The sequence below is a fragment of the Plecotus auritus genome (genome assembly GCF_963455305.1).
Source record: "Plecotus auritus genome assembly, chromosome: 7".
Taxonomy (NCBI): domain Eukaryota; kingdom Metazoa; phylum Chordata; class Mammalia; order Chiroptera; family Vespertilionidae; genus Plecotus; species Plecotus auritus.
The window spans coordinates 121715908-121741198 of record NC_137774.1 but is presented as its reverse complement, the minus strand read 5'-3'; the positions used below and the strand labels follow the sequence as shown (position 1 = coordinate 121741198).

The following is a 25291-nucleotide window of genomic DNA, read 5'->3' as shown; positions in this document are numbered from 1 at the left end:
TAGAATGTTTACCCCTACAGTTCCCTAAAGGTTCACTTAAGCCAATTGCAACAAGGCAATTAATTCCACAGCCAACCTACCCTATCTATTCCACTTTCCAGTGGGACACTCCAGATGGAGGTTCAAGAAAGACTGATAACAATGAAACATCAGAGTGGACCTAATTATGTAAAAATCAGCTTTAGCACTAAGTGAATGAATAGTTTATATTCAAACTACAACACATTTTAAGATCTAATTACTGGAAACTTACAGGATTCCAACAACTCTTTATAAATATATTAGAGGGTCAGTACATGAATTTGTGCATCAGTGGGGTCCCTTGGCCTGGCCTGTGGGATTGGGCTGAAACTGGCTCTCCGACATCCCCTGAGGGGTCCCAGATTGCAAGAGGGCACAGGCCAGGCTGAGTGCCCCACTGGTGCACAATCAGGGCCAGAGAGGGACACAGGAGGCTGGCCAGCAGGGTACCACGGAAGGGCTCCAGGGCATGTCTGGCCTGTCTCACTCAGTCCTGATCAGCTGAACCCCAGCAGCAAGCTAACATACCGGTCAGAGCGTCTGCTCCCTGTTGGTCAGTGCACATCATAGTGAGCAATTGAGAGGCCTTAGCATATCATTAGCAGATTACAATTTGATTGGTTGAACGGCTGACCAGACGACCAGACACTTAGCATATTAGGCTTTTATTATATAGGATGCACTATAGAGTTAATCAGATAACCTACTATAAATGGAATTGATATTGAAGCAAACTGATAGCAGTTTATATGAAAATAGCTGCAACAGATAAACATGATCAACCAAATATGACAACAACAATACACTAATACCAATACTCAATCCAGAAATCCATCTCAAAAGATATAGGAAAAGCATTTGATAAAAGTTAATATCTACCAATTTTTTTTAAATTCTAGCAAGCCAGTAATAAAGAGAACTCTCTAAATCTGATAAAAGTGGTTAACAAATATCATTGCAGTTTATGGTAAAATATTAAATCTTCATCTTTGAAATAGAGAAAAAGATAGGATGCCCACTATCATCAATTCAATTCAACATTTTACTAGAGGTTCTGAATAGAGTAGTAAAGATGAAAATGAAATTAAAAATTTAGATAACAAGAAATAAAATTGACATTATTCATAAATTATCTCTAACCTATATATTATCTCTTCTATTGTCTCTATAGAAAATTCAAAAGGATTTATAAATTATATATAAAAATTAATAATTTGCTAAAATAATTATACAGAAATAAACCAAAGCATATTTACTATTAATCTACAAAATATATTTACATGTATTTTCTAATATTTTAAATATATACTTTGTGAGAATAAACTTTAAACATTTTTAAGCTCAATTTAAAAAACAAATAATTTAATTAATTTAATCTTTTAATAATTTCTTTTTTGATAGGGAAAAGAGGCAATTATTCTATTCTCCTCAATTTATTATTACTTGATTCAAATCAAATTAAAATGAATTATATGTACAGCAAGACTACAAAAGGAACTGAGCCACATTTGACTGTAAGCTTTTCAAAGACAGGGATCAGGTCTTGTATAGGTTCTCTTAAGAAATACCCAATGAGCCGAAACCGGTTTGGCTCAGTGGATAGAGCGTCGGCCTGCGGACTGAAGGGTCCCGGGTTCGATTCCGGTCAAGGGCATGTACCTTGGTTGCGGACACATCCCCAGTGGGAGGTGTGCAGGAGGCAGCTGATCGATGTTTCTCTCTCATCGATGTTTCTAGCTCTCTATCCCTCTCCCTTCCTCTCTGTAAAATATCAATAAAATATATTTAAAAAAAAATACCCAATGAGGAAAAAATGGATTTAATTTACCACAAAGGAGAACAAGTGAGAGAGTATGGTAATGGAAGAAGAAAATAAATATTTAATTCTTGGGGACAGTGAAAGTAGGAATTTGGCCACAATTATTTTTTAAAAAGAAATGAAAATGATAAAAAAACAAACACAAGAGGGTCTAGTCTAGTACGCTAAAGTCTTGGCGGCAGAGGGCAATTGACCAGGCCCTGCAGCTTTCTGGACTGTTTTCTAGAGTAGCATCTGGGGACACTTGGTAAATGGTAAATATTTCAAAGCTTCAGCTGCCTGTTTCCTCTGTTTAGGCTGCCCTCTCCAATCTTACATGCAGGGCCTGCAAAAGGAATTGTACAAATTTTACATTATATTTGCACATTTACAGCCCGATTTAATATCAATAGTAACATTTTATAGCTAAAAGCAAATCAGACTTAGGAGAAGATCACAAGACTAGCAGGTAACTTTTCTTTGTTTTCTTTTTTTCTTAAACTGTGAAACAACAGAACAGTCTGTGCTACATCAAAACCGATGTTCTCAATCTTAATTTTCATACCAAAATTTGACAGCCAAAGAACTGTGCTTGTTTTTGTAGTCACCTGTTTTCTCTAAATGTGTCTTGTTTTCCTCATCGCTACTATGGTTGCTCAGAATAAAAGGGGTGATGTGATGAAGGGTATTAATGCCATGGCAAGAGCTCTATAATATTATTAGTAGGTCAGCGAATGTAAGTGTAACATAAATTGACTATAAAATCATTTTAAAGTCCATAGAGTATAAGTATTCTGATGAACTCCTAACTTTGCAGATCACAGTTTCACTGGATTTGTGGGTCTTCCATGACAGAAGACAAGATGATCACATTAAACGATAAAGGAGCCTTGCAGGCATGGCTCAGTGGTTACTTAGATCTCTGAGGACTAGGTATCACCCACTTGACAGAAGTGACAGAGATCTATGAACCAGGAGGTCCTGGTTCGATTCCCAGTCAGAGTACATGCCCGTGTTGTGGGCTCTATCACCAGTGCGGGGTGTGAAAGAGGCAGCCAATCAATGATTCTCTCTCATCATTGATGTTTTTATCTATCTATCATCTATCTATCATCTATCTATCTATCTACATATCTATCTCCCTTCCTCTCTGAAATCAATAAAAATATACTTTAAAAAAATAAATTAAATAAACAATAAAGGAACTGCTAACAAGGACCATCCCCTACTCAACCCAGCCTTTGAAATCATAGGCCTTAAAAACAACAACAAACCAAATAACATGTAGAAATATGCTGTATTGTGATGACATAGGCCAGGGAACGTTCCTGCAAGGGCAGAATCTGATGTGCTTGTCTATGTGTGAATCTGAAAATAGGAAGCACGTGCGAGGAGCAGCACAGGCATCCTTTCCTAGAGCATACACTTCTGGCTGCTCCTCATCCTTTAGCTCCTCTCTACTGTGGGAGCTTCGGACAGAAAAACAAAGACCATCCCTTCCCATAAGTGGTCCCAGCAGCCTTGAAACTACAAACGTTAGAAGCCACAGAGAGAAAACTGTCTTCCTGTTCTCTGTGGTGGGGTTGTCACTTTCACACCATGTCAAAGCACTCTCTGATTGGCACGTAAGTTCTCTTTTCTCTTCTTACACACCGACCAACAGCAAGTCCATGAAAGGCCCACTAGTCTGTAGTCACAAGCCAGTTCTGCTCTCCCAATACCCCAGAACCCAGCTTTGCTTTTCACCCTGAGTCGGGAAGAGGTGCTGGAGCCATGAGGCTAGAAGTGTACCTGCTTCCTGCTGCCTGGAGTGCCCCCAGCCCTCTGATGACTCTTGAGGACAATGCCTGCTCCATTTCCTCTCGTTCCCTCATCCTGTTAAGGGGAACTCCAGTCCTATAGTACAGACTGGGGAGTACCTTCAGGGAGCTCCAAACCTCCCTGCATCCACAATAACTCTGGTTCCTTCATAATTACCCTTGGATCCTCTGACAACTCATTCAAACCCAGTCCATTTCTGACCCACTCCAGATGATGGCATCACTCTCCTCATGGAAGTCCAGTGTGGTCTGAGCCCAATACAAGCTCTGCTACCGTCTCCTCTGCTTTGGGAGGCATCCTGTATTGCCATGCCTAGGGAGCAACATGCTGGACCTCACCAGCTACCCTGCTCATATCTGCAGGGAAATACTGAACAAAGCTGATATGTGCAGAAATGTATACACAAAGCATGCTCAGTGAGACCCCACCAGAAAGGTTGTGGGCTAGGTGGGTCCACAGCTAAGCAGCAGCTGTAGCCCATCAGCTGTCTCTAGAGAACTGCCTGGCTGGATAGTCATAGATTAGGCCAGTGGTCAGCAAACTCATTAGTCAACAGAGCGGCAAACAGCGGCTCATGAGCTGCATGTGGCTCGCGAGCTGTGGTTTGCCGACCACTGGATTAGGAGGTAGAGTGGATCTGAATTTCCTGGATACCTTTGTGCCAAATACTGTGCTAGGTACTTTACTTAAGTTTTCTCTAATCCTCACACACTTTCAAACAATGGGGACATCCAAAATCAATTCTACACACCTCTCATCTCAGTTTAAAGTCACTTTCTTAGAATAGACTTTCCTGAGCCCATAATCTAAATGAACTTCCCCTATTATATTCTATGTCATGTAATGACACTGAGTGTAGCTTATAATTTGAAATTCATGAGAGTAATTGAAGATCCTTGCTAGCATACACTATGTACATTTCATCTGCTAAATGTGTCCCCATAGTATCTGACATGAAAGCTTTCAAAAATTAATTTTGCAATCTTGAATGCATGGAGAGAATGGACTGAAGCAACCAGTAAATTTTGCATGTGAGGTATAGAGGCCCTTGTACATTCAAAGTTTCACACTATTGTGGCCACTGAACAGACGAATGAATCTAAAAATCAGAACAACATTCATGATCACATAAATAAACTGTTTCTTAAATAAAATTTAACATTGACTAGATTTTTATTAAAATCTAGCCATTACATGAGAAGTGAGTAGTATATTTTTCTTCTCTACTGGGCTCCCAAGAAAACAGAATAAGTAAAAATATGTACATATGAAAGTCCATCTATTTGTGCCCTTTTTCCAGCATTTCCATGCTAGAGAAATTGTATAATAGGTCCATGAGAAAAATAAGTCTTCTTTTACAGTTTAACTGATATACAGATTCTTAACTATTGGACTTCTTAGACTCTAATATGGGACTATTTACTACAAATCTCGTGTGAGTGTGCGTGTGTGTGTGTGTGTGTGTGTGTGTGTGTGTGTGTGTGTTGTGGTTGGGGGTCACTGGCATATTGATGCTAAGCATATTTGGCTTTGGTTCTGGAGGCACCAATAAACCCCATTCCCCTCTTCTCTCTAGAACAGAGTTTGACTAGTTGCCCTTGTGTTCCAGTAAAATCAGTATTAGGAAGCATTCTGTCAGTTCTTCAGTGCATGAAATCCTACCCTCCTAACCCTAGTTGTATAAATTCTGAACAAAACAAATTACTAAGACTGAGGAAATATAAATGAGAGCTTGAAAACAACAATCTAATCAATCACTCTGCTGTCAAATTTATCCTGTATAAGACAGTCTGTTTCAATTTTCACCCAAGACTGTCTCACATGAACAGAATGCTCCACAGACCACTGGTCTACTGTATGCTTGAATTATAATAATGTGAATGGGCTTGGGCACTGATCAGGTGCAAATATTGACAGCATGAGGGGACCCACATTGTACTCCACATTCAACATATGCTAACTACTTCCAAAGAAGGTATTTTTTATAATCATTTTACAAGGAGGAAACTGGAGCCTGGTAATGTCAAATAATGTTCTCAAATTCACACAATACGTGTTGGGGTCTGTATTTGAACCCAGGTCTTCTAGTTACAAATCTGGACTCCACTCATTACCTGTTTTTATGGGATGTATTGAGAGATTTTTTCTTAAGCATTCTACCACCTTCTTACATAGCTCACCACATTATCCCATGGTCACATTGCAGCTCGTGGGGCCTTCCTTCACCGGTCCTTCTAGCCTGTATAGATAAACCATCCTCCTTTTCAGGGAATTCACCAAACCTCATAGCATAGTTTCTCTTAATTCTCTTTTATCCTCGGCAAAAGAATGGTTCAAGCCCATAAAATGACACTTGCCCGAGCTATTCTTTGGCTATGCAGCAGAATCTCAGCTTCCTCACTTCATTGGTTTGCTCTTCACCCACACTCATGGCTCACCTCTCTGCTGCTGAGACTTACTTGGAAGAGGACTGAGAACACCAATTCATTAAGCATTTTGTGACTATTCTCCTCCACCCCCTTCCCCACCTCCTCAGCCTCTAAGTATGGAATGGGAAAGTGACTAATCACAGCCCTGACTAGGTTCATAGTGCAGGGTATTCTATGAGTTCACCTACAAAGACTCTCATTCACCTATTTTCCCAAATGGTTACTCCCATATTTCAAGTGCCCTCTTGGTCTTAGGACAACTCTACCAATATTCCATGGTTTCTCTGCTGTCTTTTCAATAAGGAGGTACTCAGTTGCACAGAGGTCTGATGGCTGCAAAGTTATGGAAGAAGCTGTCAGTGCTCTGAGGCAGGGCCATGCTACATATGCCACAGGTAGCAAAGTGGTAGGCGGGAAGGGAAGAGTGAAGAATGAACAGGAGCTGAGGTACATTCCCTTCAGTGTTTCCTGCCCTGGTTATCAGCATCATCACCCAGAAATCCACACTCCTCACTCACACCTACATTCGGTTAGCCACCAAATACTATGGGTCAGATCTAGACCAGACCTGTGGCATCCAGCCCCCTCTCACTCCCAAATTACTGCCTTTGTTTCCCTACTCTCCTTTTGCTCCGACAGCTCTAGGAGCCTCCAAATGGGTGGCCTTGCCTTTAGAATTATTCCTCTCAAACCTCCATCCTCCAAGCCTTCAAAATTCCAATTGCAGCATCCCCCTCCTTGAAACCCTTTGTTGATGCCTCAAGTTTTCATTAGATGTGTTCATTAAAATTACCTGAGTGCTTTTCCCAAAGTTTACATTCTTGAGCTCTATTTTTAACCTAATGACTCACATTGTATTGTGTATAAGACCTTGGTATATATAGTTTAAAAAAGGTTCATGGTGAATCTGATGAACCATCCAGTTGAAGAATCACTGTCCTACAAGGTGAAGGCCAACATCCTTAGCACAGCTGACCTGGGCCGACTTCCTCATCAGCCACTCTCCACCTTACACTCCAAAGATACTGCTGTTGATTTTTAAACCAGTTTCCAGGCCTGTTGTGCTAAGCCATGCATGCCTTTCTGCTTGTGCTCTCATCCACCTGGAAAATTCCAATACATCCCTCTAGAATAGATCCACCTTAAACAGCATTTCTGTGAAATCTCTGCCTCCCACTTCAGAGATTTATCACTCCCTGCCCTGAGCTTCCTTTGTTTTGTGAGAAAACTGGTTCAGCAAAACAGTATCTTAGGTGGTTCTGACACTACCGAATGAGGTGAAAATCTCAAAGTCAAAATTATCCTCAGTATTGAGCTCACATTATGAGAGACTTATAGGGACTTACTGTTCTCTTAGGTCTCTGTCCACCCTCTCCCCAGAAAATACAGTCAAGTGGAATATATTTAACCTGTGTTTCCCAAGTGTGCTCCACGATGTGAGTAGATAATATTTTGAAAATGGGTTTGTTTGGAAAATATTGGGTTAAAGAATATTAAACACACCCCTCTTTTAAAGTGTTTGGCTTTTGCCTTCAGTGTGAATATTCAAAGGGGGAATACAATATGCCGTTTTCATAGAACTAGCATTCCGAAGAATACTCTGGAAAAAAACCTGCTTCCCTCATTTCCCACTGCAGTAGCAAATGAGAAGACAAATGAGACACAATCTTTGCTGGTTCTTACCTAGAAAGGAGGGGGTCAGACCACATTAGCTGCTGTGGTCTGCAACTGGGCCATCTCCTAAGGGACCTTCCCCTGGGGAGGTAGAGAACACTGCATCTCGAAGGCTACTTCCTGAGTGTGTCCATCCAGCTCCCAAAGGAAATGCCGAGAGAGGCTATGGGGCTGGGAACTCCCAGTGCATTACTGCTTCGATTTCAAAGTACAGTTATTAGTATAGACGCAGTGGTCAGCAAACTCATTAGTCAACAGAGCCAAATATCAACAGTACAACAATTGAAATTTCTTTTGAGAGCCAAATTTTTTAAACTTAAACTTCTTCTAACGCCACTTCTTCAAAATAGACTTCCCCAGGCCGTGGTATTTTGTGGAAGAGCCACACTCAAGGGGCCAAAGAGCCACATGTGGCTCGCGAGCCGCAGTTTGTCAACCACGGGTATAGAGCATTGTTTAGAAATAATTTCAACTTAGTTGGTTTTAAATGATTCAAATAAGTGTATATATTGTCTAGTAATACAATACATTGCATTTATGGAGTTTTCTGTCAGTTTGATGTATGCATTTATTTTGAGGATCTGGAAATTTGGAGAGGGTGGAAAACTATAACCAGTCTTAGATATGCGCAAGTGGTTAAATGTGAACTTTTCTCTGCAATTACAAGGGCATCTGCACTGCCAAGTGATTAAACTAAAGATAAATGTTTAAGTATTTGGAAAAGCTTCTATGTAGAATCTGTGGATAAAATATGTCCTTCTTAAAAAATATATGGTTAAAAATGTTTGGTGGCCAAAATAAAATTAAGCCAAACTTAAATTGATTTATGCTGTGCACAATTAACATTGTAATAAGAAATGAAAATCCAATGCACCATCTGAATACAAATCCAGATAATGATGCTCTCACTGACTCAGATAGTAAAAAGTTTACAGAGCTGCATGTTAGGAACCCCATGTCCAGCTTGGCTCTGTAAGGTATACATATAACCTTAGAAAAGTCATTTAATTTGCCTGTGCCAGAATATTTTTCATGGCAAAAATGTGAGAGTTGAGTTACTTGATCTCTAAGGGACCTTCTAACTCCCAAGTTTTATTTCTATGAATTATATGCTACTTAGGTAAAGGAAGGAATGATGGAACTTTTGCAGCAGGTACAATACTCTTAACTAATTCGATTTATTAAACTACACTTTTAAAATAAAAATTATGTTCAGTTGTTAGTTAACTTATCTTTAATTTTTGTTTTAAAACTTCAATTAAAATAGTAAAATGTCATAGTCATCTTTCATGGAAATATAAAAGTAACATACACCATGGAGAAGAGGTCAGAATGGGGAAAGTATTTTAATGCAGCAAATAGTTTTCAGACCTTAGTTGATTTCTGGAGAAAAAAAAAATATATATATATATATATATTTGCATCTTATATATAAAAATCACCTAAATGGGGACTCTGCTCTTTGTTGTAAAGCACTGGCCTTGTAGGATCCAGAAATAGTACAATTTTGCAATAGATTTATTACCATTGTGTAAAACTTGCATATATTTTGACCCTATTTAGTTGTGTTTGACCAAATATTTTTATAGGAACATTTTCTGTTTATTCTTTCCTTAATACCACCTTAATATCTTCTCTTGAAAGTGACTATAGGAAGTCATTGATATCAATGGCTTCTTAGTAATAATCTGGATACCTCTAGACTTGCAACGTACTTTTCAAAAAATCTTGAATACTAATATACTGTGTAACTTATCAATTATTTTAAACAGGTAATAAGGCTACAAAGTCTTCTTTTGTCTGGTGTATTAATGATTCTTCACAGCTATTTACATCTTTAGAGTCTATCTATCTATCTATCTATCTATCTATCTATCTATCTATCTATCATCTATTCAGCTATTGCATGAAGATTTCTTAAACTCCAGGTATGAGCTTAGCAAAAGTTTTCATCCACTTGGCTAAACTTGGAAGTAATTGTTCCAGAATTGATTTCCAGATTCACGCAACCACTGAATTGAAAGTGAAAAAAATAATAATAATCCCACCATAAAATAATTCCTAGTCTTTGAAAAATATGAGACGGGTAGAGGATGAATCCTTCATTTGAGGGACATTAAAAATGAGGCCCAGACTGTACAATGCAGAATCCAAGTGTCCTGGTGGCCACAGGTAATAACCTTTTTCCACTAATTGCCGACTTGGAATATGCTATTTCTAAGACAGAAAATCACCCCCAGAAAACAGTGAGTCATGGGAATCAAATGCATTTCTAATAACAAAAGGCATCTGTATAAAAAGGAATAAAACATCCTCAAACAGTGAACATATGCTATTGTGTTTAGGACCAGAGAAAAGAAAACCCATCAAATGATTTTGTGCCAATTCAATTTTTTTTCTTTTTTGTGTGTTTTGTTTTTAATGATTGCTTTGGTTCAAGGCCAGATGTGTAATTTTTCCAGTAGAGTTTCTACCATTGTCTAAAACTTGGATATATTTTGTGTTTGATTGAACGGAAAAATTTTTTGCCCTTGGAAAACTTGAAACAATAACCATATTAATACTCTCTCTTGAAATCTGTTGCATTTCCTAACCCAAGCCCTTAGTCACTATCCCTGAGTACATTTTAGAAACCATCCCTCACATTTGACAGATTATGACAAACAAATTTTGTTGTCCGAACTTCTTTGTTTGAACTCTCTAGTGAAATTGTGTGGAAAACACAATTATTCTGTTCAAAGATTGAAAAATGTATTTTTTACAAATACCCTTTTTTTCTTTGACACTATGCCTCAATTGCTTTTTCTGCATTTTTATATTTTCACAAGAAATTCTAAAATAGTTTAACTTTGACATACCCATTAAATTAGACATTCAAATTTATTTTGACCTGTTCATTTTATTACCTAATCTATGAATGTGTATAATGCATATAAATTATATATGTATATATCTGCATACGTTTACCTTTTGACTCAAGGGAGTAAAGCAATTATGGTTCCTACGTGTATTAAAGAAAACCTAATATGAAATAGTGGGAAAGGTTTGTGGCAAGAAATGATTTAATATGTCGGTTGTATATTGAAAACCATCACATGATGAAGTATGATATTATCTGAGGTAAATTCTTCCATGTATCACTCACTTATGCCCACATGCTCAGGGACAGTTTGGTTCCAATCCAGTCTCAGGTACATGAGCCATGACTCGGAGTAGTTCTGGACATGCTCCAGTTTATCCCAGCAATCCATTTATCCACCCACCCACCCACACACCGACCCATCCAGTCAACCTACTAGGAAGCCAAACTGATAGTCTACTACGTATTAGGCACTGTGGTAGCACTAAAAGTACACAACATGGTAAAGCAAGTTCTTGTTTGTAAGACCTTAGGAAAAATGAAGGCTTGAAAACTATCCAAGAATTTCAAGCATAATTTGTATGGTCTCTAGAGAAAGCAGATCATAATGGACCTAAACTCCTCCTACCATTCTTTAATGTGCTCCTTCACCCAAATGACTTCTATCAGGAAATGTTTAGGAAGTGTATGTAGAAAAGGAGACATGATATTAATCTTCCCTCTACACGCAAAAATTCCCATGAGCTTTCCTGGGACTGTTGACTATGTGTACATTGAAAGCTGTTTTTATCTCCCTTTCTCAAAAAAAAAAAAAAAAAAAAGGAAATCTTTTCACATTGCCAAAGGCTACGATCACCTAGGAAAACTCTGTTATATCTGCTCATTCCAGACAAATTTTGCATTATTACTGGCCTCATCTTACATGAATTTCCAAATAACCTCAGTTTATTTCGGGTTCACAAAGGCCTGGGTTTCACTAAGAACGAGAATGTATAAGTCATCAAAAATGAAGTCATAAAAATGATTAAATATAGTAGCATTACAAAGATTTCTTTTCCTGTCGGTAGCACTTTATAAACTACATATTACTGGAATGAAAGATTCTAATGGGAGGAAGTATAGAATGTAGTTAAAAACCCAGGCTCTGAAGCCTGACTGCCTAGCTTCAATTCTGGTCACTCTACTGCCATTTGTGTAATGTCGGTGATAAGTCACTTAATTTCTCTTTATTTCAGTTTCTCCAACTGTAAAAGAGGAAATAATAATAATAGTGTCCAAATCTCAGGAGGTCGTCTTAATAAATAAATTACATAGTTCATAAAAAAGCCATTATGTAGCCAGACTGAAATGTTAACTATTATTATTATTATTTTCATATTGGAGAGAAACTTGCAGAGTGAATGATCTGGAACTTGATTAGTTATATTTGAGTATGCTATAAATTGCCATGAATAAATTTTATTAATCCCATCCCACCAATACAATGACTCAAGGGAAACCAAGTGACTAATTTGAGTATCTCTACTAAATTAAGATAGAATTAAAACCCAACAAACCATCTCCAAAGCTTTCTTACTTGGGCTTCTTCCAAAGAGATGCTCATTACAAACCTTGGCACTTATCAAATGGCACATCCATGGACTCTGAGTGGATTCAAAGCATTTCACCCAACTTGGTGTTCACAGGATTACCACTCAATATTTACCAAGCACCTGTGGGATGTGTGGGACTACTGTCTGGCATTAAAATGTTTTTTCAACTTTGTGGATAGAAAAACAAAATAAATAAAAAAAGACAGGAATTTCACTGTTACCTCCAAAATCACAGTAGGGCTCCATATTACAAAGAAATACTGATTCTTCCTACCATACCCTTATCCCAGGGCTCTGTGCCTTAGAACAGTGGTCGGCAAACTCATTAGTCAACAGAGCCAAATGTCAACAGTACAACGATTGAAATTTCTTTTGAGAGCCAAATTTTTTAAACTTAAACTTCTTCTAATGCCACTTCTTCAAAATAGACTCACCCAGGCCGTGGTATTTTGTGGAAGAGCCACACTCAAGGGGCCAAAGAGCCGCATGTGGCTTGTAAGCCGCAGTTTGCCGACCACTGCCTTAGACCACACACTATCCTATTGCATTTGTATTTAGTAAAGTTCTGTTTTTCTTTATCTCTTAATGGTTACATAACAGATTCACCTTGGAATCAAAGGAAATATAAACTTTATTACAAATCAGGGCCAGGATTCGTTATAAGAGAGCATGATAATAAATTCCACTTATTTACTGAAGATACAGGTTGGACCATAGGATATGAAAATAGCATATACCTTCATAAGAGTTACATTTTAATTTAAATAAATAGTGACCATGTTTTGAATTCTTAGGAGTAAGAAATGATCCCCCCGAATAATACCACCAACACAAAAACAAAACCTAGTAGTTAATCTGTCTTCTAATCTTAGTGTTAAGAGGTTTAAAAAACAAATGTCTTTATAAACCTATTGTGCTCATTAATACAGATATGTCATGAACATCTATAATGATTAAAAGTCATCTTTTTCCATCTCATCTCGCTGAAAAGAGTAGTGTCCCATAAATATAAAATAGCCAAATGAATTCTAACAGAAATGGTTGAAAGTTCATTGGTTGTTTAAATTTTCCTAATTTCTTCTTAAGGGTAAGCTCTTGGGGAATCCCTTTTTGCTAAACTCTTTCAACAAACATATCAAAACAATCTACCATACTGCCTACAATTTTAAAAACTACAAAACCTACCCCTATCTATTGTGAATGTTTACTTTTATAATTCAATTCCTCAGAGTAAGGGTTTGGATGCTTCCACTGTGGCAATAGCTAAGGGATTGCAAGTCAGATGTTCTAGTTTCATAAACATGCCACCAACCTATGCTCCATTAAACTAGATTCAACAGATAATCCTCAGCCCATAAAATCTGTAGATGTGGGCATGTTTTTTATGATTCTTCAAGGATATACCTTCCTATAAGAATGTTCATCAATATCTGAAAAATATTATTTATCTTAAAACCCTCAGCAGTAGGACTCAAGAAACCACTAGTGTTCTGATGAACTTCTAGATAAGTGGGCAGACAGAAAGACCCAGGTTTAGTTCTCGACTCAGATACTAGCTAAGTGAAGCAAGACACCTTACTTAAACCTTCTGGGCCTTAGTTTCTTTCGTTGTGAAATGAGAAAATATGACATCTAAATTCCCTTCCAAATGCAAAATTATATATATAATAAAATTATATTATATGTACATAATTTTGTGATAGAGATATTTGTAAGCTCTGTGGAGTTCAAAAGCACTTTCACACCAACTAACTCATTTGATCCTCAGAACTGATTTTCAGAGGTGGGTGGGGATGTTATCCTATTTATTTTTTCCTAGCAAGTGTGCTGCCTTGTTATCTAGCATAATTCTCTAGAGACAGTAGGATCTAAAGCATCACCCAGAAAGATTTCATTTTCAGGAATCAGAACAAATGCTCTATTAAAAAAATTCCCTCCTACCCAGTGGTTCCTCATCATGAATCTTTCAAAGTCTTACTTAAAAGAAAAATATTTAAAGAGAAAGAAAAAATATCATCTATGTGCTTCCACCAATGCAGTCCCTAATGCAGGGGAATCATGTAGATTTGGGGTTGAAAATAAAATTTAATTGCCACTTGATAAATATCTTTTGCCTGAGGATGAGTTTCCTTGAGCTATTGCAAATTTTAAGACAGTACTGGGACTTAGGTAAAATTGGGGTTTTATTTTTAGAGCTTATCTTTTTAAAATATATTTATATAAGGTGGAAAACCACAGGTAAAATCACTTACAAAGAGGGGGGAAAGGAAGCCCCCATTATTAAAAAGAAATATTCTGAATCCAGAGTGGAATTCTGAGTATCTTTGATGTCAGCTCCCTTACTTCAGGAAAACACAAAAACAATGCCTCAGAAAGATGTCTAATACTTTACAGTTAATAAAATACAACAGAATGGTATTATTTCATCTTTGCAACAACCCTATAAGGTAGGTAAGGTTGTCCCAACCAAGCACCGAATTTATTATTCTTCATCACAGAGGTCAAGGAATTTCCTAAATAATTGTAATGCACAGGTTTTCTAAAAGACTCATTTTTGCCATATGGCTAACCTCTCTGACCTCTTTCCTCATCAAAAGCATCATGAAAGGTGAGAAATAGCAACATTATTCTCGTTGTGTTTGCTCCCTTTCCCTCTCCCTGCCCATTACCTGCACCCCTTCTGGAAGAGCAAAGAAGCAGGAAAACAGCCAAAGGATGGGGAGACAGGAAGGAAGGAGCAGAAACAAGATGCCTTGCTAATCTAATCAGGTGATTACCAGTTGGCTGTACAATGTCATAAATAATTAAGTCCGTATCAAAACAGCATACTATAAAAACTTAATTTTACAACATTTTATCAGTCTGAGTTGTCATTCATAACCACAGTTTCTATAACCCATAATTAATATGAAACAATGCAAAGTACAATAACATACTTTTGTCAACTACATGATAATAAAGATGTATTCTATTCTATTCTTTTTATTGATGTTTAATAATTCACATATAACATAAGGAAAATTTCTCAAGCAGACTACGTAACTAACTATAATAGCTTTCTCCCTGCCCTGGCCAAAAAAGTGGAGTTTGATATTCTATTTACAACATCTGGTATTCTAATCTTTTGGTATATGTACCTTTTTACTCTGCAAGGTCCCAAAGGCTCTCACAGTACTAAGTCATTTCCCTTAAAGTTTTTCTTTTCAAATTTGGAATACTGTCCTCAAATATGTTTGGAAATTGAACAAATTTTAAATTTCCCTTCAAAGAATAGAAAAACTATATGGTTTCCATCAGTTCATTAACCCTACTACCTTTGCACACAAAAAATGAGTTCTTGAATATATATCTAATAAAAAGTAATTTCCATATTGTAGTTTGAATCTAGCAATTTTGTAATGGCTATAACTCTGAATAGAAATGAAACAATCTCTAAGCATGATAGTGAGGCAATTACCATCATGCCAATTGTCATTAAAAATATAAAACCCCCTCAATTCATTAATATCTTTCAAATTAACCTTTTCTACTTCAAAATGATTAAAAGGCCTTAAACATGAATGTCCAAAGTGATGTGACAACACACACTACCTTTAGCTCTAATTTGATCTTATTTCCTTAATCAATAATAATAAAGAAAGAAAAACTAAGACAACATTCCTGTCTTTCCCATCAACCTCTTCGCAGCTTAAAGAATTTGAAAAACCTCTCATTCACTTCTCCATCCACAGATGTCTGTAAACACACAATTTATATCTGAGCATCTCTGACAACCACTGAGGAAGTGGTCTTCTGATAATCTCATGCACATTTTAAAATGAACAGATCAATCAGAAGTGTATAACTATAGTGGCCTTCCACTTAAATAGAAAGCCAAATATGAAGTGGCGAGAGACTTCCACTACTTTTCAACTTTGAATTTTCTAATGATTACAGAGACCACTTTTTACTTCAATGGAGATACATAGTTGTAGAGCTATAATTATTTATAATAAAATCCAAGTATAGTCACATAAACTTTATGCATGTTTTACCTTTATGCAAGATCGTAAGATGATAAGAGTAGCACCAAAAAAATAATAATAAATTTAAAAAGAGGTCCTGGCCTGGTACTACTTAACTGTGTGTGCGTGTATACACACACACACACACACACACACACACACACACACACACACATATATATATATATGTACACAGAGAGAGATACATATAGATATAGATATATGGATATGGATATATACTCTACTACAACATTTCCACATCCCAGGCACATATAAAAAACTATCATAAAAGGAATATCAATCTATTAAACTAAGTAGTTTGCAAGTGGATTGCACTGTAAGTTTAAAATTACTTGCATTAGAATCTCAAACACCACCCTGTGAGAAGGCATTTTCCCAGGTATAATCATGTCCTAAAACTGCCACATTAATTCAAGACTGCCACAATACAGTGAGTAAACCAAAATGTGGAACTTACCTTATTATAAATAAGAGGCAAATTGCAGGCACTTTCCAGCTTGCAGCTGTCTAGCATAGTTGATTAGAAAGAAAAAAACATCTTTCACTCCTGCGAGAGAGCCGCATATTCAGGCTTTCTGTACTGAATCCCAGCAAGGGAGGCCATCCGCCTCCCAGACTAGTAGCTGCTTCTTCACAGAGAGCACTTGCTGCTCTGAACTGCAGCGACTTAGAATGAAAGTAAGAGGAACCCGTCATGTTTAAATACCGTTGCTTCACGTTCACAGGATATGACTCAACTCTCTCTCAAACCAGTAGGGGTAGAGTTTCCCTTCAAAAAACTGTTAGATTATATAACAAACATCACACTGGAGGGGTCCTACCTAAAGTGTTGACAAATTAACACTTAAAATTTCACCTGTCAAACATACATTTTTTTAGTATTTAACCTCTTCTCTGTGGCACATGCCACAAACAGAAATGAGAATAATAAATGGCACAAAGAAAAATTATTCTGCTTGATATCTGCAGCGGATTCATTTAATGTTATTAAATATGTGTGAATTTACTGACATCTCCCTCACAGAGATACATAATAAAAAAGGCACCTTAAAGTCACTCACATTCTGTTCAGTGAAAAGGCAACATGTAGAATAAAACTATATTTTAATGTGCAAGAGGTAGCTATTCTATACAACACAAGAGCATCTCCTTGACTAAGTGGAGAATTGGAAATAGATCTTCATGGCTTGCTGTTGCTGATCCCCACAGAAATCTTGTCCCACGCTGTCATTACCTTGTAATGCTTCCTATGCCTACCTCTCCAACTCCAAGTTCTCCTGCATCTGTTTCGTGAACATTTTTTAAGGAATATGACTAATGCCACAACTCCTCTAGTAAATGTAGCAATTTTCTGTGCTTTCTCTCATCTCTTAAATCTGAGCCATATTAAGCTTGATCACACATTGAGTCATTATATTTAAACCCCCCAGTCAATAAATATGACAGACTTACACCTTTCAAGAAAAATCTACTATATAAATTTAATTGCCAACATCATCATCAAGGACAAAAAGATAAAAGAATATACACATGTCAATAATATCAAATAGACTGAAACTATCTACACCAGACTGTTCAATATAAAGTGAACCACATATGTAACTTTAAAAATTTTAGTGGTCATATTAAAAGAGTAAAAAGAAACAATAAAAATTAATTTTAATGTTTACCTCAATATATCTAAAATATTACAATTTCAACATGTAATCAACATAAACGTTAAATATTTCACAATTTTTGTACTAGTCTTAGAGATATGATATGGATTTTACATTTATGATACATTTTAATTGGAACTAACCTACCTCTGACTGCTCCATAGCCATACATGGCTAACAGCGACCATCTTAGACAGCGTAAGTCTAGAGCTTACAGTACATTCTTAGTCCTCAGGTTGCAGTTCAGATAGTCTCTCTTCAGAGAGGTCTTCCCTCCCCATCTTACCTGAATTGACCTTGCCCAATTACTGTCTCATGATCCTCTTAATTTCCTTCACAGTGCACCACAGTCTGGAATTTTCTCCTTTACTCATTTGTTTACTTATTTATAACTAGAGGCCCAGTGCATGAAATTCATCATGGGTAGGGACCCTAGCAGCTGCCAGCTGCTGGCCAGGGCCTTCCTTCATTCCACACTGCCCTCTGGTGGTCAGCACATGTCATAGCAAGCGATCAAACTCCCAGTCTGTGGAACTCCAGGTCGGTCAACTCCCAAGGGGACACTTTGCATATTAGGCGTTTTATATATATAGATAGGTGCCCCTTAACAATAATGTAAGAAACTAATGTAAAATATTGATATAGACAATATTTTTTTTAAACGTTTTTTTTTTTAAATATATTTTATTGATATTTTACAGAGAGGAAGGGAGAGGGATAGAGAGTTAGAAACATCGATGAGAGAGAAACATCGATCAGCTGCCTCCTGCACACCTCCCACTGGAGATGTGCCCGCAACCAAGGTACATGCCCTTGACCGGAATCGAACCCGGGACCCTTCAGTCCGCAGGCCGACGCTCTTTCCACTGAGCCAAACCGGTTTCGGCTAGACAATATTTTATCCCCAGCCTCTGGCCTGGTGACCAGTACATAGCAGAATTAAATAAGTACTGTTTTATAAATGAATAAGTAAAATATAGAATTTGTGCTATAGTTTGCCAAATGATCTATCATATCACCTAATTTTTAGCAAAATATTATATAATACTTTTCTGCATTGAAAAATTGCCTCTTTTTTATAATGTTAATGATTCTCAATCTATAACATGCTTTATTTTCATGTACATATAAGTATACTTGTTTTATTACTCTAGAAAAGATTTGGAAAGACACTTATAAGCATACATTGGTCCTTATGACATAAGTCTGGATACCAAAAGGATGTCTATTTTTCTCCTACTCACAAAAACATAAAATATTACCTATAAGACATTTGTAGAGAACATTGATATATTTGCCTGACCAGCATATGCGTTTCCTCCCCATGTTATCATCACCTCATTTTTATCTGGCAAAATACCCACTCTTTCCACCTCAATTCACGTGTTTTGGGCTCTGTTGAGTTGGCCCCAGAAGCGGATATGTGACCCATGCCTGATCAATCAGTGTATACTATCCACAGAGCCACAGTAATAGGGTAAAGAATGGGTATGTAACTCAGCTAATTCAGGGAGAGCCAACCCCTCCACTTTTGCTAATGTTTGGAAAAAAAGTTGTAAAGTTTGTAGAATATAAGCCTGGAATTGCTGGTTGATATATTTGCTACCACATGAAGTGAAGTTGTCTGAAAATGAAGCCAATCCAGAGAAAAACAAAGTCCAAGATGTGAAAGACATATTTCAAACAACACAACTGTAGTTCCTACAGTTAGCCATGTACTAAGTCACATCCACCCTCTACTGTAATGATGGATGTACTGGCATGTGCACTGCAGAATTTTATGTAATAATGAGAAACTGCAACTGCAATAGGCCATGGGCAGTGGAAGGGCTAAATAAAAAATGGGTTAACCACACTACGGAATATTATGCAGCTATTAAAAAGAACCAGGTTATCTAGATGCACTGATATGCAAAGCTTCCTAAAAAAATTTACCCATTTAAATGGAAATAACATGCATGTTGCAGAAAAATACATCATCCCAGTTATGGGTACATACATTTTTATATGTAAATTCATAGAAAAGGCCCTGGATGACCGCACCCCAATTGTGGACACGTGGTTATGTCTGGGAAAAAAATTTGAAATAAGAAAGTGATAGGGACAAATATTGCTCAATGTACTACCTATTACACAAATCTTATAAAATTAAATGAATTCATGTATTCTCCAAGTAGCTTGAAAAAATGTTACTCTTTAAAATAAAATAACTAATATTTTATACCTCCAAATTGTACTACATTATTCGCACTCTAAATGGACTACTATTCAGTATTATTATTTTTAAAACAATGTAACAAATAAAAGTGCTATTCTCTGCCCCACTGTCTCCATTCTTTACCAGCCCAAATTTATGTATTCTTTGGTCTTTTTCTGGCTAAAGAATTTGCCAATATAGAGACAAAGATAGGACAGAGAGAGACAGGAACAGACAGCAAGCTACATTAAAATCTCCAATGTACCTTCTAACATTGGCCAAAGTCTTTGATTTTTTTTTTTATTGTCATTCTGAAAGCTCTTTTATTGACTTCAATAAAGTAAAGCTTGGATTTATTCAACTGTCAACATAACAGCCAAATGTTTATAAAATATGTCTTATATTAATTGTTAGCCTTGAATCAGAGTAAATAAACTTGCTTATTATCAATTCACTGAAAAACTTCTCCTCTCTAAACTGAGCACAATTGCCTTCCTAATTAACATAAAATCTAAACCTTTTGCTGCTGTTTTGGCTTGCACTAGTCCTCCAAAATTTTCACATTATCTTAGATATGTGCATACCACCTCATGCTTTTGTATTTCCCTTGATTTCTACAGCATTTCCTCTTTAAAAATGACACAGCTAAAGATGCTTACGTCTGAGGTGGGAATCAGGGTCCTTTTGATTTTTAGTAGAGCTAATCAGAATTTGAATTTATACAGTAATGACAAACTGATGAGTTTATCTAGCAGTACCTGCTCTACTTTATTCTTGAAGCCCACTTATCCTAATATATTAAACCTCCTGTTGTTTTTTAAAATATATTTTTGTTGATTTCAGTGAGGAAGGGAGTGGGAGAATGAGACAGAAACACCAAGGGTGAGAGAGAATCATAGATCGGCTGCCTCCTGCACGCCCCTTTACTGGAGATGGAGCCTGAATCCTGAGCATGTTCCCTGATCTGGAATCGAAGTGTGACCTCCTGGCTCATAGGTTGGCGCTCATCCAGTGAGCCACATCAGCCCGGCTTAAACCTCCTGTCCTAAACATCATAATATCTTAAAACTCCAAAGTCTGTTGACTTTCTCCTTTCATTCTTCTTGCCTCCACTTTAAACATTAACGTTATGCCAAACTTGCTTCAGATTTTCTGAAGAAATAAAATATTACAGATACAATTGAAGCCCCCAGATTCCCCTCTCTAGTCCATCTCTTTCCTTCCTCTCCAAAGGTAAACACTCCCAGGGTTCAAAAATAGAAAACAAAACTCTCCAGAGTTATAGAGTATGAGATATAGTAAGACCTACAACTTACATTCCTATTTTTTCAAGCAGATCTCTTTTCTCAAATAGATCACTCATAAATTAATCCTAATTTATTTAGAAGATTAATAAAAATTAAGGGGCTAATTGTTCATTTGAAAAAAAAAATGCTGCCGAAACCGGTTTGGCTCAGTGGATAGAGCATCGGCCTGTGGACTGAAGGGTTCCGGGTTCGATTCCGGTCAAGGGCATGTACCTTGGTTGCGGGCACATCCCCAGTGCGGGGTGTGCAGGAGGCAGCTGGTCGATGTTTCTCTCTCATCGATGTTTCTAGCTCTCTATCCCTCTCCCTTCCTCTCTGTAAAAAAAATCAATAAAATATATTAAAAAAAAATGCTTCCTTGAGAAACAAATAATTCATTTTTACAATCAGTAATTCAATTACACAATGACATTGTCTCCACTCATTAGAGACAAAGTTTAAAAAATAGCCAGCAGTTCTTAGGAATCATAACAAATGGAATATATTCCTATATTAATTACTACTTATATCACTGCCATTAAAAATAAGCTCTTGTTCCTTGAAAAAAATTCATGGTAAAACATTTGTAAACCAAGCATCCAAATTCATCTGTTTAATAAATATGATGTTCACATTATGTTTCTGTCAGTGTAGGAAATAACTCTAGCCTTTTTAAAAGTATAGACAATGGGGGTACTTAATATTCTTCACCCAGGAACAGAGAAGGGTGGCCAGCAGCATCACATATTTCTTGAGGAAAGATTTAAGGTATCCCATTTCTTCAAAGCTATGAGCTTTACACTTCAGTCTTCCTATCACTGTAACCCTTTGGACATACAAACTAAAATGTGTTCTCAATACTTGGGGGTGACAGTAAAATGAACCTGGAAATGAGAAGATAAGACTGCCATCTAAGAATTAAACTTTAAAATAATAATACAGTAGGTCAGAGCATATCGATAAATGAAGGCAACTTTAATTGTCAGAATGATTCAAACTCAAAAGCCTAGACCTGTATGCTATGGGTGTACTGCAATAATTTTTAAAACATGCAATACCTGACTATTTAGTCAGGAACACTGACCTCTTTTCCCTTAGATCGTCAAATTAAAAAATGACAACAGCCAACACAACAATAGCCATTCAGTGTGAATGAATCAAATTTATATCTATTTTTGTCAGATCAGCAAAAAATATTTTTTTGATGTGCCATGGAACTTTAGCAATTAGCTTATGTGCGCCATGAGATAGAAAGGTTGAAAATCGCTGGCCTAGAGGCATGTACATTACCAGGAAGCAGATCAATGTCTTGGACCTGGTGGGAACCACAGTGAACCAAAAGAAGGGCAGGACTCAAGCCTCGTGTAAAGGGGACAGCCTCTACCAAGCGCCAGAGAAGTGACCTGGAAGGCCCAGGAAGGTCAGCTCTCTGGATTTGTCTAAAGAGGCTAGAGATCTGTGTTATTATGTGAATACTCAGAATTTTTAAATCTTAGTCTCTATACAGTGTAAGAGAAAGCAAAAGCTTTTGAAGGCCATATGTGCCCTGTGGACAGCTAGTCTTGGACTCAGGCTGAAATAATACAACCTCTAGCATGGAAAGAATCTGATAGAAAGACATAGTCCAGACAAGAAAATAGGTACAAAGCACTCTCTGAAGCAAGCATAGGCAGTGGTCATTGAAACACTGGGAGACATGCTCTGGGCTGGTGGCATGTAGATCTGCCTCTGATTCCATTAAACCTGTGAGTCTAAGAAAAAAATGCCCTTCTGGTTCCACACTCACCAAGCTGCTTTCTGATTAGAATTTGGTATCTCGTCTAAATGCTTTCAGAAAGAACTTGCTGGAAACTTGAGGTACTTGAGGTGCAAATGAGCAGCTATGCCTCATTATCTATATATATAAAAGCCTAAGCGACCTAAAGACCGAACAACCAGGGGCACACTGACCACCAGGAGGCAGATGCTCAATGCACTCCCACAGCAGAAGCGCTGCTCAGTGCACTCCCACAGCAGAAGCGCTGCTCAGCTGACCAACAGGTGCCAGACGCCATCCCCTGAGGGGTCCCGGATTGTGAGAGGGCAGAGGCCAGGTTGAGGGACCCCACCGGTGCACAGTAAATTAATAAACTGACAGCCTGGTTAGAGAGTGGCCTGCTTACAGGCAAAAATGGGCAGGGTGGGAGCACGAGCTGTCAGGCCTAAGCATTTTCACTTCTTTTTTTTTTTTTCTTTATTAAGGTATTACAGCCAAAACCGTTTGGCTCAGTGGATAGAGCGTCAGCCTGCGGTCTGAAAGGTCCCAGGTTCGATTCCGGTCAAGGGCACGTACCTTGGTTGCGGGCACATCCCCAGTGGGAGGTGTGCAGGAGGCAGCTGATGGATGTTTCTCTCTCATCGATGTTTCTAACTCTCTATCCCTCTCCCTTCCTCTCTGTAAAAAATCAATAAAATATATATTTTTTTTAAAAAAAGGTATTACATATGTGTCCTTTTCCTCCCCGCCCCTGCACTGATCGCCCCCACCCCCTCAATTGTGCCCTCACCGCCCTAGTGTCTGTGTCCATTGGTTATGCTTATATGCATGCATACAAGTCCTTTGGTTGATCTCTCCCCCTTCCCCCCACCCTCCCCTGCCTTCCCTCTGAGGTTTGAAAGTCTGATTGATGCTTCTCTGTCTCTGGATCTGTTTTTGTTCATCATTTTATATTGTTCATTATATTCCACCAATGAGTGAGATCATGTGATATTTATCTTTCTCTGACTGACTCATTTCACTTAGCATAATGCTCTCCAGATCCATCCATACTGTTGCAAATGGGAGGAGTTCCTTCCTTTTTACAGCAGCATAGTATTCCATTGTGTAGATGTACCACAGTTTTCTCACCCACTCATCTGCATTTAGGCTGTTTCTAAATCTTAGCTATTGTAAATTGCACTGCTATGAACATAGGGGTACATATATCCTTTCTGATCGGTGTTTCTAGTTTCTCAGGATATATTCCTAGAAGTAGGATCACTGGGTCAAGTGGGAGTTCCATTTTTAGTTTTTTGAGGAAACTCTATACTGTTCTCCACTGTGGATGCACCAGTCTGCATTCCCATCAGCAGTGCACCAGGGTTCCTTTTTCTCTGCATCCTCGCCAGTACTTGTAATTTGTTGATGATAGTCATTCTGACAGGTGTGAGATGGTACCTCATTGTCATTTTGATTTGCATCTCTCAGATGATTAGTGACTTTGAGCATGTTTTCATATGTCTCTTGGCCTTCTGTATGTCCTTTTTCGAAAAGTATCTATTTAGGTCCCTTTCCCATTTTTTGATTGGGCTGTTTATCTTCCTTTTGTTAAGTTGTATGAGTTCCCTGTAATGCTGGAGATGAAACCCTTATCGGAGATAACATTGGCAAATATGTTCTCCCATGCAATGGACTTTCTTGTTTTTTTGTAGATGGTTTCTTTTGTTGTACAGAAGCTTTTAATTTTGGTGTAGTCCCATTTGTTTATTTTCTCTTTAGTTTCCATTGCCCTATGAGCTGTACCGGTGAAGATATTGCTTTGGCATATGTCGAAGATTTTGCTGCCCGTGGATTCCTCTAAGATTTTTGCAGTTTCACTTCTTGTTGTAAATGGAAACATTGGCATTCTGATCCTGTACATTAGTCGTACGAGCTTTGTTAATATGAGCCCAGTTCTGGGGGATGGAACTGCTGACAAGTAAAGTTTCTGGGCCCACATGGTTTTGGGGCCAGACTATGGATAGTGACAAATTCCCTAACACAGGTCCACCCTACAAGGCCACTTGGGAACTTCAGTAATTTCTCTTAGAGCCTCACTTACCTTCACTCTACCCCCATTCCTTTCAAAGAACCCCTACCTAGTTCTCTGAAGGTCCAAAATAGACCTAGAAGTATAAAGTGGAGAATCTATG

General features: G+C 37.7%; 1 protein-coding gene across 14 annotated transcripts in view; it reads right to left on the bottom strand.

Moving 5' to 3' along the window:
- The window catches only part of MCTP1 (multiple C2 and transmembrane domain containing 1), a gene marked incomplete at its 3' end in the record, with an annotated part of 469528 nt that overhangs the window by 305555 nt on the left and 138682 nt on the right, over nucleotides 1–25291 (bottom strand). For 6 of the 14 annotated variants that reach the window (XM_080678391.1, XM_080678380.1, XM_080678381.1 and 3 more), the window contains exon 1: nucleotides 16678–16894. The exons of 7 other annotated variants lie outside the window; for them this stretch is intronic. In XM_080678391.1, the coding sequence (XP_080534517.1) occupies nucleotides 16678–16734 (57 nt within the window). In that variant the 5' untranslated portion in view covers nucleotides 16735–16894. Of the gene's footprint in view, nucleotides 1–16677; nucleotides 16944–25291 lie in introns of those variants that run through there. One more of the 14 variants, XM_080678392.1, reaches the window with a different exon arrangement.